The 14,658-nt window shown below is 36.9% G+C and overlaps 2 protein-coding genes across 51 annotated transcripts in view; both read left to right on the top strand.

Annotated features, from left to right (window-relative positions):
• Window positions 1-412, top strand: part of aplp2 (amyloid beta precursor like protein 2) — a 163,285-nt gene extending 162,873 nt beyond the window's left edge. For all 50 annotated transcript variants that reach the window (XR_015514512.1, XR_015514507.1, XR_015514506.1 and 47 more), the window contains 1 exon segment: window positions 1-412. This exon segment is cut by the window's left edge. The gene's annotated coding sequence lies outside the window, so the exon portion shown is untranslated.
• A 4,836-nt stretch (window positions 413-5,248) lies between these two features.
• prdm10 (PR domain containing 10) overlaps window positions 5,249-14,658 on the top strand; it is a 39,849-nt gene continuing 30,439 nt past the window's right edge. Inside the window, 6 exon segments of the mRNA NM_001347687.2 lie at window positions 5,249-5,643; window positions 8,289-8,419; window positions 9,329-9,490; window positions 9,995-10,054; window positions 10,168-10,272; window positions 13,624-13,804. Of these exon segments, the coding sequence (NP_001334616.1) occupies window positions 8,348-8,419; window positions 9,329-9,490; window positions 9,995-10,054; window positions 10,168-10,272; window positions 13,624-13,804 (580 nt within the window). The 5' untranslated portion in view covers window positions 5,249-5,643; window positions 8,289-8,347.

Here is a 14,658-nt window from a genome sequence, read left to right as displayed (position 1 = left end):
AAAAATTTAAATTTTTTTTTTTTCTATCTCTTACCCTTCTTCTTAGCAGTGTCTTTGTATGCCTGTATAGTCGATGTTGCAATCATGGCTTTTATCAAGGACAACCTGTGGTGTGCATTGTTCTTATATGAGATGTTATGATATATATTTTTAAGTTTGTTCTCTTCTTCTTTGATTTTTCTATTCTTTTTTCCCTCTTCCTGTGACAGTATTTCTGTATGTGACTTTCACTATGCACCTAAACGGCTCCAGTCTTGGACCTTGTCATTGCCTGCTTGATTGTGAGATGGTCATGGGGTGAGGGGAAACCATACAAAGTTCATATATATTAGAAGTAAACAATGAGTGAATCCAATGGAAAATGGCTTCTTGGTTACAGGTGGGAAACACATCAATAAATTCACTACTTCCACAGAGGTGTCAGGAGTCTTTATTCTGCCTTGTGTGGTTTTTCAGCCCGCAAAATAACAATGCCAGTGACTCGCGACCCCCACATTTCTTGAAGGTGGTTAGAAACATACAAATGTTGCACACACAACAATCGGCCTACTGTATATACAGTGCATTCGGAGTGTTCATAGCGCTTGACTTTTCTCACTTTTTTTATTTGACAGCCTTATTCCAAAATGGATTAACTTCATTTATTTCCTCAAAATTCTACACACAAGACCCCTTAATGACAATGTGAAAAAGATTTTTTGAAATTGTTGCAAATTTATTAAAAATAAAGAACCTGAAAAATCACATGTACATTAGTATGCCGCATTTTCACTATTTATGACATGATAGTATATTTATAATAGTCATAGCAGTCAAAATGGGACAAATGAGCTCATGTATGGGACAAATTCTGGACCTTTGTCAGTGAGGGGTGGGTCTTTTGAGCCACCCGAACCTAACCTGGCTACGGGCCTGCAGTTTCTTCTAAATTACAGGTAAATATTTTCATTTAGAGCATATTTTAAAATCCGAATAACAAATTATTTGCCTGATTAATATTCAAAATTAAGGTTATTCCTACCAAATATTGATTATTAAACGGTTCTGAAGTTAAAGCATCTGTATTATGTCTGGAAATAAATCTAAATGTCTTAAAGAATGGTGCCTTTTTATTGCTTTATGTAAAAACAGTCTAATGAGAATAAATATTTCATTCTTTTTACTTCAGAATAAAACCAAAATTGCGTTTTACTTTAACATGACTGAGTAATTTAAAGCGTTTATATATATATATATATATATATATATATATATATATATATATATATATATATATATATATATATATATATATATATATATATTATTTTTTTTTTTATATATAAACTTTTATTTAGAAAATAAGAAATGTACAATATAAATCAGGAAGTAACATGTAGAAGACTGGAACACAAGAATATACAATTACAAAGTGATAATAACAATAAGTAAAAAAAGTAATAGAAAGAGGAATAAAGAGAACAAAATAAAGAAAGGGAAAGTACAAAATTTATTAAATAAAAAATACAGAAAGCATTAGTTACTAACATACTGGAAGCATGATATTTTCATAAGTTTTCTATTAACTTACAGAATTTTTTGTTGTTAGATAGACGTATAGCTTTAAGCAATGAATCAATTTTAATAAAAAACAATGGGCAAATGAGGGAGAGGATTTAAGAAATTTTTGTTTGTATATAAAGAATTTTGCATATAATATAAAAAAGTTATATACATATTCTTCATTTTTATTCCTGGGACTAGAATAATAACAACAAATAATATCTTTCAATTGAAAGATTTGTTTTGTTGATTGGGATTTATTCAAATAATTATATAGATCTGACCAAAACTTTTGTGAGATTTTACATGTAAAAAACATGCGAGACAAAGTTTTCTAATTTTCCTGACAGAAAGAACAAGTAATTGCAATATCAGTAAATTTTGAGATAAATGCATTGGGCATATTTTGTGTAGAATTTTTAAAATGGATTTCCTTTGCTTTGTTTGGGATTACATATTTATATGGGAGAAGTCATGTGCTTTTCCAAGCAATATCTTCTATTAATCTCTTGGACCTTTTAACCTCTTGGAGCATTTGATTTTTTTGTTGGAGAATTAGAAGAATAAGTTTGTTGTTGCATTTCTTATAATATATTTCTGTTCAGGGTTGTTTTTTATTATTTATATATGAAATATATATTTTTAAAGTTAAGTTAATTTATTAATTCTTTTGGGATAGTATTTAATATATATATATATATATATATATATATATATATATATATATATATATATATATATATGGCTGATTCCAGCGTTATGGACGTGACATTTGCAGTAAAAAAATGAAACGTATATTCTCAGAGAAGGTATATGTTAACAGTATATTGAAATATATGTTTATATTTTTCTTACCCCTTAACCATGGAGTTCAGGCATCAAAAAAATATCAGTCTATGCAGGTGTTTTATATTTAAAATGACGGCAAAATGAATGCGTTACGGACGTGACAAAAAAAAGACATGAGTTTTGTGAGTTGACATACTTTGTGAAAATTCTGTGAATGAAAATGCAGAAGACAAAAAAATATATAACAGTCAAAAGGATAAGGGTTGGCTCTGCATGGGACATATATAATTAATTGTATTTAGTTTTTCATTTTTGCATTAATGAGGAAAAACTATCGTTACGGACGTGACTTGTCTTCGTTACGGACGTGACTGCTCTGAAATTGACAGTTGACACATTACGAAAATCAGATAAATGCTTTCAAAACTTGACCAAAGACCTATTTGTGGATATCTGTTGGCTGTGTAAACCAATAAACTTTAACCTCTGAGACATCTGAATGGTAAGGTTGCACAATTAATCAAACTTAAATAGATATCACCTTGCTATATTTAATTCATATTATGGCATGTGTGTTGTTAAAGGTTAACGCACGTTCGAATGTTCAAAACTCAATTCGGTAACAATGTTGCATGCTAACATGGTGCTTTTATACTCTGAATAATATAGAATTTATAATAAACATAATCAGCTATAATGGGCCTATGTTTAGCAGGCTCCTAAAGTTAGTGTTTCCAGACAAACTTGAATTAAATCATTGCCCGACTGTTGCGCAAGACCGTGTCTACGTGGAGAATATTTAAAATCTAGTTTTGTCACAGATATGGCAATATTATATTTGACAAAGTTTATTTTAGTTTATTCTAGTTAATGTGTTAGTTGATGGAATAAATAATTTAATTTCTCCACTCGCGCTTGCTTTCTTTTTCTCGTCGGCAGTCACTTCAGGACAGGTTGCAAAAAGTTCATACGCACCAGGGTGAGAGAGAAAACTTTAAAACTTAAGAAAGGTTTTGTGTAGGCTATGTTAAACAAGCATAGAAAAATAGTCATTGGTTGTAGGCATGTACGATGGATGACTATAATGTTTATATTTTAGGCTATAGTTCATAACCGATTGTGTAAAATATTGAATTAAATATTTACAGCTGCAGGTCCTATCGATTTTCTAACAAATTTAATACTCATATAATGTAGTTAAAGCTTAGATCAATATCAAGATTTTATTCTTATTTTATTCTTATTCTTATTAAAATAATTTTAATAAGCACTCAAGCGCATTTGCCATTTTATTTAAAAAATTTAATTATGAAAACATTGACAGCAACACTCGCGCACAATAGACCAGCTGATTCAGTTGTTATCTATAGTGACATTCAAAAGAGCACCGTGCTCCTTTTCTTCTTGTCAACATAAAATGCATTGCGGAGCGCCTCACGTCTCTGGAATGAAGAAGCGCGTTCGTTGTGATCGGCTTTTATGAGCAACACATATTTGTTAACTCGCATGACAGTAACACGTGCAAACACACGTGCTTACAGATGTTTTTTTGCCAAAAAAAGCAAAATGAAAGAAGGATTTTCTGGCCACAGTTTGACACAGGAGTTGACGAACCAGCGCTGATCCTGGTCGTCTGTGCTGCCTGGAGCCGCGTCATAAACTCAACTAGGCATATTCATGATTTAGTGCAGACTACTATCAACAAACCACCCTTTTTTCCATTTCGAAAATAACAGTTATTAATAGTTCTTATATACATTTTAAATAGCCTAATCTACAAATCAAACAAAGACAAATATTTTATAACTTCGCACCAAACTGATGCTTTCATTTTACAGCTTATAAAACATGTATGCAAATTAATGCAGTATCACATGTAAATAACAAAATTGTTATATGCTTAGCCTATACTTTACAAAATGTATAGGTTCAAAGCCTTATGGTTCATTGTCATTATATTTCACTATAGGCAGCGCGTGCGCACATGAACCGCAAGTAAGACGGAGGAAATAGGTCATTATGGCCAATTATGGCAATATGTAAAATGTTGTTTTCTTATTAAACATTTATTTCTGAAATGTTACTAAAGTGGTTTATAGTTAAATGAAATGTTCAGTTCTTGATATAACATATATGTTATGTAATGTAAGTCAGTAATTGTAATGCAGCATCATAATGAACAAATATGCGCTAGTCATTGGCTTAAATTAATAAGGAGTTCAAAAATGGTCACGTCCGTAACGCAAAATTGTGGTTGTTCAGAGCAAAGACCTGAGATGAGTTGGCGATCATAAGTAGTATGGACATATTTTGGCTTTGTATACAAAGTTTCATTTTATTTGTTATAATATTTATTCCACAATATAAACTTTTTCATTAAATCGTTACGGACGTGACACGTGACCGAAGCTGCGTGATGTCTTAAATATGTAGCTCATAAATCAAAAGGGCAATAATGTTATGAAAAAGTAAGGATAATTATTTATACTACAGACTCCAATCCTTCTGCAGAATGATTACTGTTAACATAAAGCATGGAAAAGGTGAGTCTTTAACCCCTTTTTTGAAAGCACGAAAAGTGGTTGGATGATAATGAAAATTAGCATTGGCACAATCCTCATATTTCATGGATAAACAAAACAATTTCCTTAAAAATTCAACAAGAGCACATCATAACAGTAAAATATAGACCTTAATAAGCAAATTGAAATAGGTTTTGTTATTTTGGTCAAAAGTTTATTTTTTCATGATAAGGTTGACATTTTCATGGAATTGGTCATATATATATATATATATATATATATATATATATATATATATATATATATATATATATATATATATATATTCTTGTGTGACGCGCTTGAAATGTCATTGGTAGGTATGTCACGTTTTCTTTTTTCCATTGGACGGCCTTGAAGGTGTTCTCGTTTATTCATTGGTTGGGAGAAATGCGGACAATTCTCATTGGCGCTCAAGAAATAAATACCACATGAGAGCAACACACCGACGATATCTAAATACAAAAACAAATTATACAGGTCTACATTAAAAATAAACGACGAGGAATTTGCTCACTACATCGTGAACGCAAGTTTAGCTAGGTCATTCCTGAAAAACTCCCTCAATTTACAAATCTTGACCCGGGGCCGCGCGTCTGTTGCTAGGTAGATTATGTTAATATATGCAAGGCAGCCTTCTCTGCAGCTACCATTCAGAGGGAAGACCCACTTCAACCTTTTCCTAAAAATGCTCAAAACTCTCGGGAAATCTACATCCGAAGCCTAAGTGCGGATTAAGGATCGTCTCTCGGTAAGTGTCACGCAAAATTCACAGCGTTTTTTCCTTCGGACGGTCGATTAGGGTTTAGAAATATTTTGTCGAGTGTCTTCGCCGTGCTTTGTTGTTGTCTTAGTCCCACCCAAAATGGAGTCGTGTCGTGTCTTCCTCATTCTGCTGCAGACACTGGCGGAGCGCGCCCGCCGGCCGAGCTCATCTATAAGCGGGGAGCCCAGCGCGTCTGTCCTGCATTTGAAAACCTCCATGAAACCAGCGTGCTTGATTAAAATGACTCCCTAATGCGGTTTCAGGCCAGACAGGCCCCCTGCTCTGATCCCTCACTAGTTGTTGGCCTCCAGCGCGGGTTTATGTCTGATAACGCTGCTGTGGAAATGTATTTGTGCCGCTGCGGGTTGTGTGGTATAGTCCGACTGGAACTCCCAACCTGCAGGCTTCAGACAGGGGGGGAGAGTGCGCGTTAAACACCCCAATTTCTTCATTAGCCATTACGGCATTTATAATCTGCTAATTTGTCTCAAGGTTTGATGGAGGCCCAGGTTATGAACGTTTGCCTGTGCTTTTTCTGCCAGCACTGCTGTTGGGGATTTTCTGCCCGGCCGTGTATCTCCTCTACCCCCGTGCAGTGATTAGACTGACCGCTTCTTCAGCCCGCGCTTGTTTTGGGGTTAAACGCGAGCTTTCAATATGTACAGTTATTTTAAAACGAAGCTCCAGCATGGTTATGTTGCCTTTACATGAGCCACTTTATTACCAAATCTATATAGTGTATTATTCAGATTAACCGTTATTATCACGTGGAAACACGAGAGTGTCATGTACATTTCAAGCATATATTATCTGTAACGTTAATGATACCACGGTACGTTACAAATATCGTCTCTGATACCATATGAGAGATTGTGATTGTACTATAGTATCGCTGCAGTACTTTTCCGTTTATCGAGACAGATCTTTTTTTCTTCTAAGCCTGGATGGGCCTGCCTTTTACCATAATTTTCATCACACCTGCCACAAAAAAAAAAAAAAACAATTTACTTGTTTTTGCCCATGCTGCAATGTGTTATAATTAGTTATTATGGCATCCAAATTTTAGACATTAACAGTTCTCAGTTAAGATGTTCATACCATAAACTACTATATAGTATACTATATAAATATTGAAACATTAAATCAACAAGTAAATGCATAAATTACAACTAATAGCACAAAAAAACAAAATTAAACAAAGATACAAATTAAGTAAACAGTATGGATCGTTGAGGAGTCTTTATTGTCATTGTTTTGGGATATACAGTAGTAATACAGTCAAATCAGATTTATTTGAATTATCCCAGCAGGCACAGGACGTCAAAGTCCTTGAGACATTGCATTTTGTTTTTAAATGAAAATATGGTTAACTTATTTATTTTTTTGTTAGTTTTACCCTTCATAAAAGACTTGAAATACGAGTTGATAGAGGGTTGTATAATGGCTATATTATAGGATATGATGACATGAGACACCTATACCACTGTTCTGTTATGAACGTAACCTGGGCCTAATTGTCAAAACATGTTCATGACTGCATAAATGTATTACTGCTTTTTTTTAAAAAGTCACATATTGTACATGTCTATTATCATACACAAAATGTGCTAAAGCGATCTAAAAAGTTCAATAAATTCCCTCTTTGAACCACAAGGTGGCAGTCTTTGTACTTTTATTTCAGAGTGCAGATTGCATAAGTTGCATATATATATACACACACATACACATACACACACACACACACACACACACACACACACAATAAATATATATATATATATATATATATATATATATATATATATATATATATATATATATATATATATATATATATATATATAGTTAAAAATATCCCCACTGAAAAAAACTGCTTAAACCAGCTTAAGCTGGTTGGCTGGTTTTAGCTGGTTGGCCAGCCTGATTTTAGAGGGGTTTTGGCCATTTCCAGGCTAATCTTAGCTAGTCAGCCTGGAAAATGACCAGCTAAAACCAGCTTGACCAGCCTGGTTTAAGCAGGACATAGCTGGTTTTGGCTGTGCTCCCAGCCTGGCTAGGCTGGTCAAGCTGGTTTTAGCTGGTCATTTCCCAGCCTGACCAGCTAAGCACAGGCTGGAAACCAGCCCGAAAGTGGCCAAAACCCCTCTAAAACCAGCCTGGTTGATTAGCTAAAACCAGCCAACCAGCCAAGGCTGTTTTAAGCTGTTTTTTTCCATTAGGGATATATTTACTATTTTCCTAAGTGTATATATCTACCAGTACCACTGTAAGAAAAAATCAGAATTCGGTATACTTTCTGTATTTTCTTTGCTTGAACTGACTCAATCTAATCATGTTTATATGAAATAAGCCTGCTCCCTAGCAGGTTTGAGCTACCAGAACTGTTGCTAAGACAACAACTCTCGGATCAGTTTTGAAGAACGAAATGATCCTGGATCATGTGAAATCGTCAATATCCAAAAACCCTACTGAGTATATGTGACAATGTCTAATAATGCGTCATATATATATACTGTATGATAATGGGCTAGTCAAAACCATAATCACCACCAAGTATTGGTTATGATGACTCTTTAAAAAAAATGCTGTAATATTTAGAAAAATAATGTTTATTTCTCTCATGAATACAGACGGTTGATGAGCGGTGGATCTGTGGAGGAGGTGTATAGACTCACCTCATACTGTTAACATGGAGGCCAAGCAGGAGTCGTCGACTGTGTGGAGTACAGCTTCCAACAACGACACTGGAAATACACCTCAGGTACAAACATACATAACAAATGAATCTGACTCGGTCATTCAATGAATACTGATACAGACTGTTTCAGCACATGTGTTCTAACCTAAATGATTCATTTTAAAAACAGAATCGTCTCTAAAGAATCGTTCGTTCATTATCGTACTGGTTTTGATTCACCGCAACCTGAATATAGCTGCAGCTAAGTGACATTGCGCGACCCACCTTTCCTCACTGTGCAGCCCACAGTTTGAAACTCTGCCTGCTCTAAACTGTCTCTCGGTCATTGTATGTGACAATTTAGTGTTTTCTGTGTTTTCTGTGTTAATGTTATCCTTTATGATGCTTTTTTTCTCTCTATATATATAAAATATATAATATTAAATAAATTATTATGTACTGTCATCAAGGCAACAATAAAAGAAATCAGTTATTAGATATGAACTATTATGTGTAGAAATGTGTTGAAAAGAATTTCTTTCTGTTAAACAGAATTTGGGGAAACAATATTCAGGGGAGGTGAGGCAGTGGCGCAGTAGGTAGTGCTGTCGCCTTACAGCAAGAAGGTCGCTGGGTCATTGGTTCGAACCTCGGCTCAGTTGGCGTTTCTGCGTGGAGTTTGCATGTTCTCCCTGCCTTCGCGTGGGTTTCCTCCGGGTTTCCCACACAGTCCAAAGACATGCGGTACAGGTGAATTGGGTAGGCTAAATTGTCCGTAGTGTATGAGTGTGGATGTTTCCCAGAGATGGGTTGCGGCTGGAAGGGCATCTGCTGCGTAAAAACTTGCTGGATAAGTTGGCGGTTCATTCCGCTGTGGCGACCCCGGATTAATAAAGGGACTAAGCCGACAAGAAAATGAACGAATGTTCAGGGGATACTAATTCAGGAGGGCTCCTGCTATCAGTGCTAAAGGGTGTTGTTTTGGGTGTGCAGGTTCATTTTGAGGCGGGTGCAGTGGCTCAGATCGTGTACAGTGGAGATCAGTCTGACCGCACTCAGCAGCAGGTTGTCTACGCTGCCGATGGAAGCTCCTACACCTCTGTTGAGTCTGCCGAACACACACTCGTTTACATACATCCTGCTGATGGAACACAGGTGAGTTCAGATACATTATCAACAGATTAGGTCATTAGAGTAAAGAGATCACAGAACAATAATGTGTGTGTGTGTGTGTGCGCGTGTGTGCGCGCGTGCGTGCGTGCGTGTGTGTGTAAGAGATGTTCATTACAATTTGCTTTTGTTCTCTAGATCCAGACCTTTATAGCAAGGTTAACCATTCCCGAATTAAACTGGGTTTACTATTTCTGTTGGACAGATGAATCGAATGGAAAAAAACAAAAGGTTTTAGCATAGGATTATAGGAGTCTTTAGGATTTCCAATATTGTCTCAAATTTGTCTTGGCAAAATCACACAATGTGGGATGAGCATCTAACAATGAGTATGTTAGCATGTATGCTACATTTCGATTACCAAAAATACCGCAGTGTGCTGTTAGTTTGTTACTTTGGGCCATTAAATATTAAATAAATCATATTTTTACAATATTTGACAACACATACCTCAGGTTTACTGCTCTTTTTTTTTTTGCTTCATTTCAGGCAGTGTTTACAGATCAGCCTCAAGTGGCCTACATTCAGCAAGATGGCACAACGCAACAGGTATTGTGGCTTTATCGAACATTCCTTTTTTTTTTTTTTAGACTTGCCACATAAAAATGTTAGTATTGTCATTGTACTGTTTTAGCATCTGACCTTTCATATTGCTTTCTCAGGTGACTGTGCTGTTACCAAGCGGTCAAAACATGAATACTGCCAATCTGCATGTATTGAGTAACGTAGCTGACGGACCACAGGCGATCCTCGAACCTGTGACACAGGTGACACTTTATTGCTAAACATCTTCCATCATGCATCAGCACTTCTGGAAGTCCCGTTCACACCAAGCACTATAACTATAGAAAACACACTAAAGACTGAGTTCTGAAAATCATTCTGAGTGTAAACAAAGTCCCTTTAAGGCAAGTCATTTCACTCAGCGGCCATCTTTGGGCATTCTGTTTGAATGGGGAAACATCCAATTCTCCAAAATTGCTTGCCAAGCTTACGATTACATTACATATGTCGATTCAGCAATAAAATTAAACATCGACTGTCCCTTTAGTTTTATTTCTAAACTTCCGAGTCACACAAAATCTGCAGAAACTCACTTCTGGTCTGAGCCCCTCCCCCGGAGTATTGTCAGTATATAGCGATTGATGATTGGCTTCTGTACTAGAAGGCAAAATTTATTTGCTATATAGCGATCAATGATTGGCTTCTCTACTAGTAGGCGGGGCTTTAGTCACCATATTGACTGTTACACTTTTCCCCATTCAAAAAGATACGAGTGACACGTCTTGTGTATTCTATAGTCTTTGGTGTAAAAAAACAGCAGATGTCAGACCACATCTATAATGATGTAGATATAAATATTGCTGGCATCACTTTCATGATTTTTTTTCCCATCTAATGAATGATAAAACACTGACAGCCAGTCAGAATCCATTGAAATATAGAGAAGTTGAGTAATTTAAAGCTACAGACGATGTTGTGGAGAAGCTTTGTTTGATGTTAAGCCCACTTTTCAAAGATCATGCAAAGATAATGACTATCTGGAAAACGACTGGTTATACCATGGGAAAGACTGATTAAAAATTACATGAAAGTTATGCAAGGCAGACTAGCAAACTGAAGCATAAAGTACCTCAGCTATCCATCGCTAGCACTAGTTTCAGCGTTTTTGTGTTTCCTCCTTTGAAAATGCTGGGGAAAATAGTTTATTTTTATTCAACTACACTGACTATAATCGCTAAATTCGTTTGATTTGATTTGATTTAGGTTCATAACTTTTTTTTAATTAAAGATTCACTCGTGGGCAACACAGTAGCTCACAGCAAGAAAGTCACTGGTTCGAGTCCAGACTGGACCAGTTGGCATTTCTATGTGGAATTTGCATGTTCTCCCTGTGTTGGCGTGGGTTTTCTGCAGGGTGCTGCGGTTTCCCCCACAGTCCAAAGACATGCAGAATATGTGAATTAAATAAACTAAATTGGCTGTAGTGTATGAGTGTGCGTGTGTGATTAAGTGTGTATGGATGTTTCCCAGTACTGGGTTGCAGCTGAAAGGGCATCCTCTGCGTAAAACGTATGCTGGATAAGTTGGCGGTTCATTCCGCTGATGAATAAAGAGACTAAGCCGAAGAAAAATGAATGAACGAAAGATTCACTGGGCAGATGCACTAGTAGCGCCATCTGCTGGTTCCAAGCGGTAATGATTTTTATCCTTCATCAGTGTGGAAGCAAATCCAGTGCTCGTTATATTAATAGTTATTAGTTGTGTCTCAAATGGCACTCTATGCAATATGCATTATAAACTATGCACTTTTACGCTCAACCATGTAGTGTATGAGTTTAGTGTCGCCACAACTGGAACACTAACATTTTTTACTTAACGCAAATTTCCCAGACGACATTTAACGATTGCCAAATTAGTGAAATAAATTACCAAACTAAAGCCTCCTTTCCCCTGCACACAACAAGCAACAGAGAGGAAGTCATTCATTTCCAATGGAGAGTAGTCCGGGAGGTGCGTGGAGAAAATTCGGTTACAAATTGAGCTCCTGATGTATTCCTGTGTTGTACAAGCAGGTCTGTTTGCGCAAGATGAGAAATAAAAAAATTTTTTTTGTTTATTTTTTAAATCAGCAAGTCTATATTAAAAAAAGCCTTTCTGTTTATAAATGTAAGCAATAAAGTAATAAAAATATATATTTTTAATGTTGTCTCCACATTCCCTCCAATATTTTTAGCGCTCTGTGAGTTCCTAGTATTCATTTATTCTTTCAACCACTGTGAACGCACAGAGAATAAAGGCTCTTGCTTTTGCACTCCTTTATTTCCGACCCTGCGAGAATAGCTTCTCTCTCATGGTGCACGTCAGAACTGAAAATTCTGTGCGACTGCCACAAGGGGGCGTATTCTGACAGTCGTGTCCAAATGTTGTGTGCAGTGGAAAGGCGGCTTAACAAATACTACCTGTCATGAGTACAACTGCAGTCACCATCGGTAGGCGGCATAATCACATACATAGGAGAGTTTTGCTTGCATGATGCAAAATAATTTAAGTAATTCAACCTCAGTGCATGAAAGCTCCGCCCCTTCCGCTACACAACAAGTCTTCTTTTTACAGGTTGAATAAGTCCATCAACTGGGTATTTAATGTGCACGTGTAATTTTTAGTATAAAATTGGATATATGTCAGTGTAAATTCACTATGTGATGAGTTTGTTTTAGTGAGGAAGAAGACTGGTCGGCGAGATGCTCAGGGTGAGCATCTAAAATAACGTGCCCATGGCAAATTTAGCGCTGTTCGCCTTCAAGACTCTCTGGCTTGCATTTCCAGCATGGTTTTTATGGAGTCTGTCCTGCACAATCACTGCAAAGGCACAGGTGTCATTTGCCTATTGACCAACTTACAAGCAAATGTTCTCCCGGTCAAGTCTCCCCTCTTGAGAGGCGTTGGACCAGGTCTCGCTCGCTAAACACTACTTAGGGCTCAGTGACACCGGTTTACACGGTGGTCAGGAATGTGTTTAAAAAACAAAAAGGGCGGCACAAGGTCCATGTGACGCGATATTATGAATACATATTCATTAGAAATAGGAAAACAACAGGTTATGATAAGCACCCGAAGATACTAAAAAAACTGAGCTTCAAAAGGTGCGATGTGTGAGTGTAACGGTCAAACACGTCCACCCAGTGCGTTTACATTAAAGAACAATAGAAATGTGTTGTGTGAGAGGAAAAACGACCCCTTATACACTATTCCACCGGTGTCAAATCCAGGTCCTGAAGGACCGCAGCTCTGCACAGTTTAGTTCCATCCCTAATTAAACACACCTGATCCAACTAATTTAGTCCTTCAGTTTTGTTTGATACCTACAGGTAAGTGTGTTGAAGCGGGGTTGGAACTAAACTGTGTGGCCCTCCAGGAACTGGATTTGACACGTGTACTATTCTATGCCATTTTGCAGTATAAATAGTATGTGTATGTGATTTGAGATGCACCTTCAGTGTTTGGTGTGAACGGGCTTTAAGCGTTATGGAAATGCGTGTGAAATAAAGAGCATTATGCATAAGTGATAAAAGGTTAACCTACTGTTGAGAAGACGCTGATTATTTTCCCTGCAGAGCCAGCTTGCTGTGACTAATGCTGCTCTGCCCACCCTGACGGAGGCCTCGTCAAGTCCCCTCGGGGCCACAGATTCAACTGTAGACTCTGAGGACGAGGAAGAAGACAATGATAGCGAGGATTCTGAAATGGATGATTGGGAACCCAGAGCACTGCAGCCCTTCACCCCCCAAAACCTCTGTGAGTAAAGTGTTATTTTATTTTATTTTTTTAAATCGAGTACTTTTAGCTTAGCTTAGCTTAAATCATTAAATCAGATTAGAGCGTTAGCATATTGCTAAAAACGAATGACCAAGTGTTTCAGTAATTTTCCTGTTTAAAGCTCCTCTGTAGTTACATTGTAGACTAAGACTGACAGAAAATGAAAAGTTACTATTTTTTTGGGCTGATTTGAGTAGGAACTATACTCTCACGCTGGCGTAATGATTAAAGGTTCAGGACACCCTGGAGAACTTTTTTTTATATATTAACAGATTTGTGTGTGTTGAGCATCAGTTAAGACAATGTTAGCACCTGTCAGCTTTAATTGTGGGGAAAACTGGATAATTTTGAGCTTTTGTCAGCTTATTTCAGCTTCCGGGTTTAAAATGATTTATGGGGCGGGATCAAAATCGGCGACGTAGCGCAGTACTGCAAGTGCAATGATGACGCGTCGGTTTCTCATTATTATTCATAGCGGAGTTTTCTGATCCTATGAGAAGAGCCGGCTGCTTATTTATTCATGAGAGCACATGCTTTCCGAAGGCAAGACAGACCTGCCAGTTTCAAGCAAGCTGTGAGACAGAGTCATGGACCAACGGCACGCAGTATCCGTTCATGAAGGCTCGTATGTGTTTGTTTCCATGATCCACGGGGTTTGTTGCATGTTTTTTTCCCCGCGATCTTGTCAGGGCCGGTCATACAGCAAAGCTCTGTGTGTGCAGCAAGCATTTTTGTCGGGAGAGCAGTACGAGAATTGAAGAATGGCGGACGTTGACTTTTATCAGGAGTTCGTTCACATTCAGACACATCGCCGTGCTGCTGTGTTTGCCTAA

The sequence above is a fragment of the Danio rerio genome, chromosome 18, assembly GCF_052040795.2.
Source record: "Danio rerio strain M-AB ecotype USA chromosome 18, GRCz13ab, whole genome shotgun sequence".
Classification (NCBI taxonomy): Eukaryota; Metazoa; Chordata; class Actinopteri; order Cypriniformes; family Danionidae; genus Danio; species Danio rerio.
Note: the sequence above shows the minus strand (reverse complement) of the source record. Positions and strands in the feature narration are given on the sequence as shown.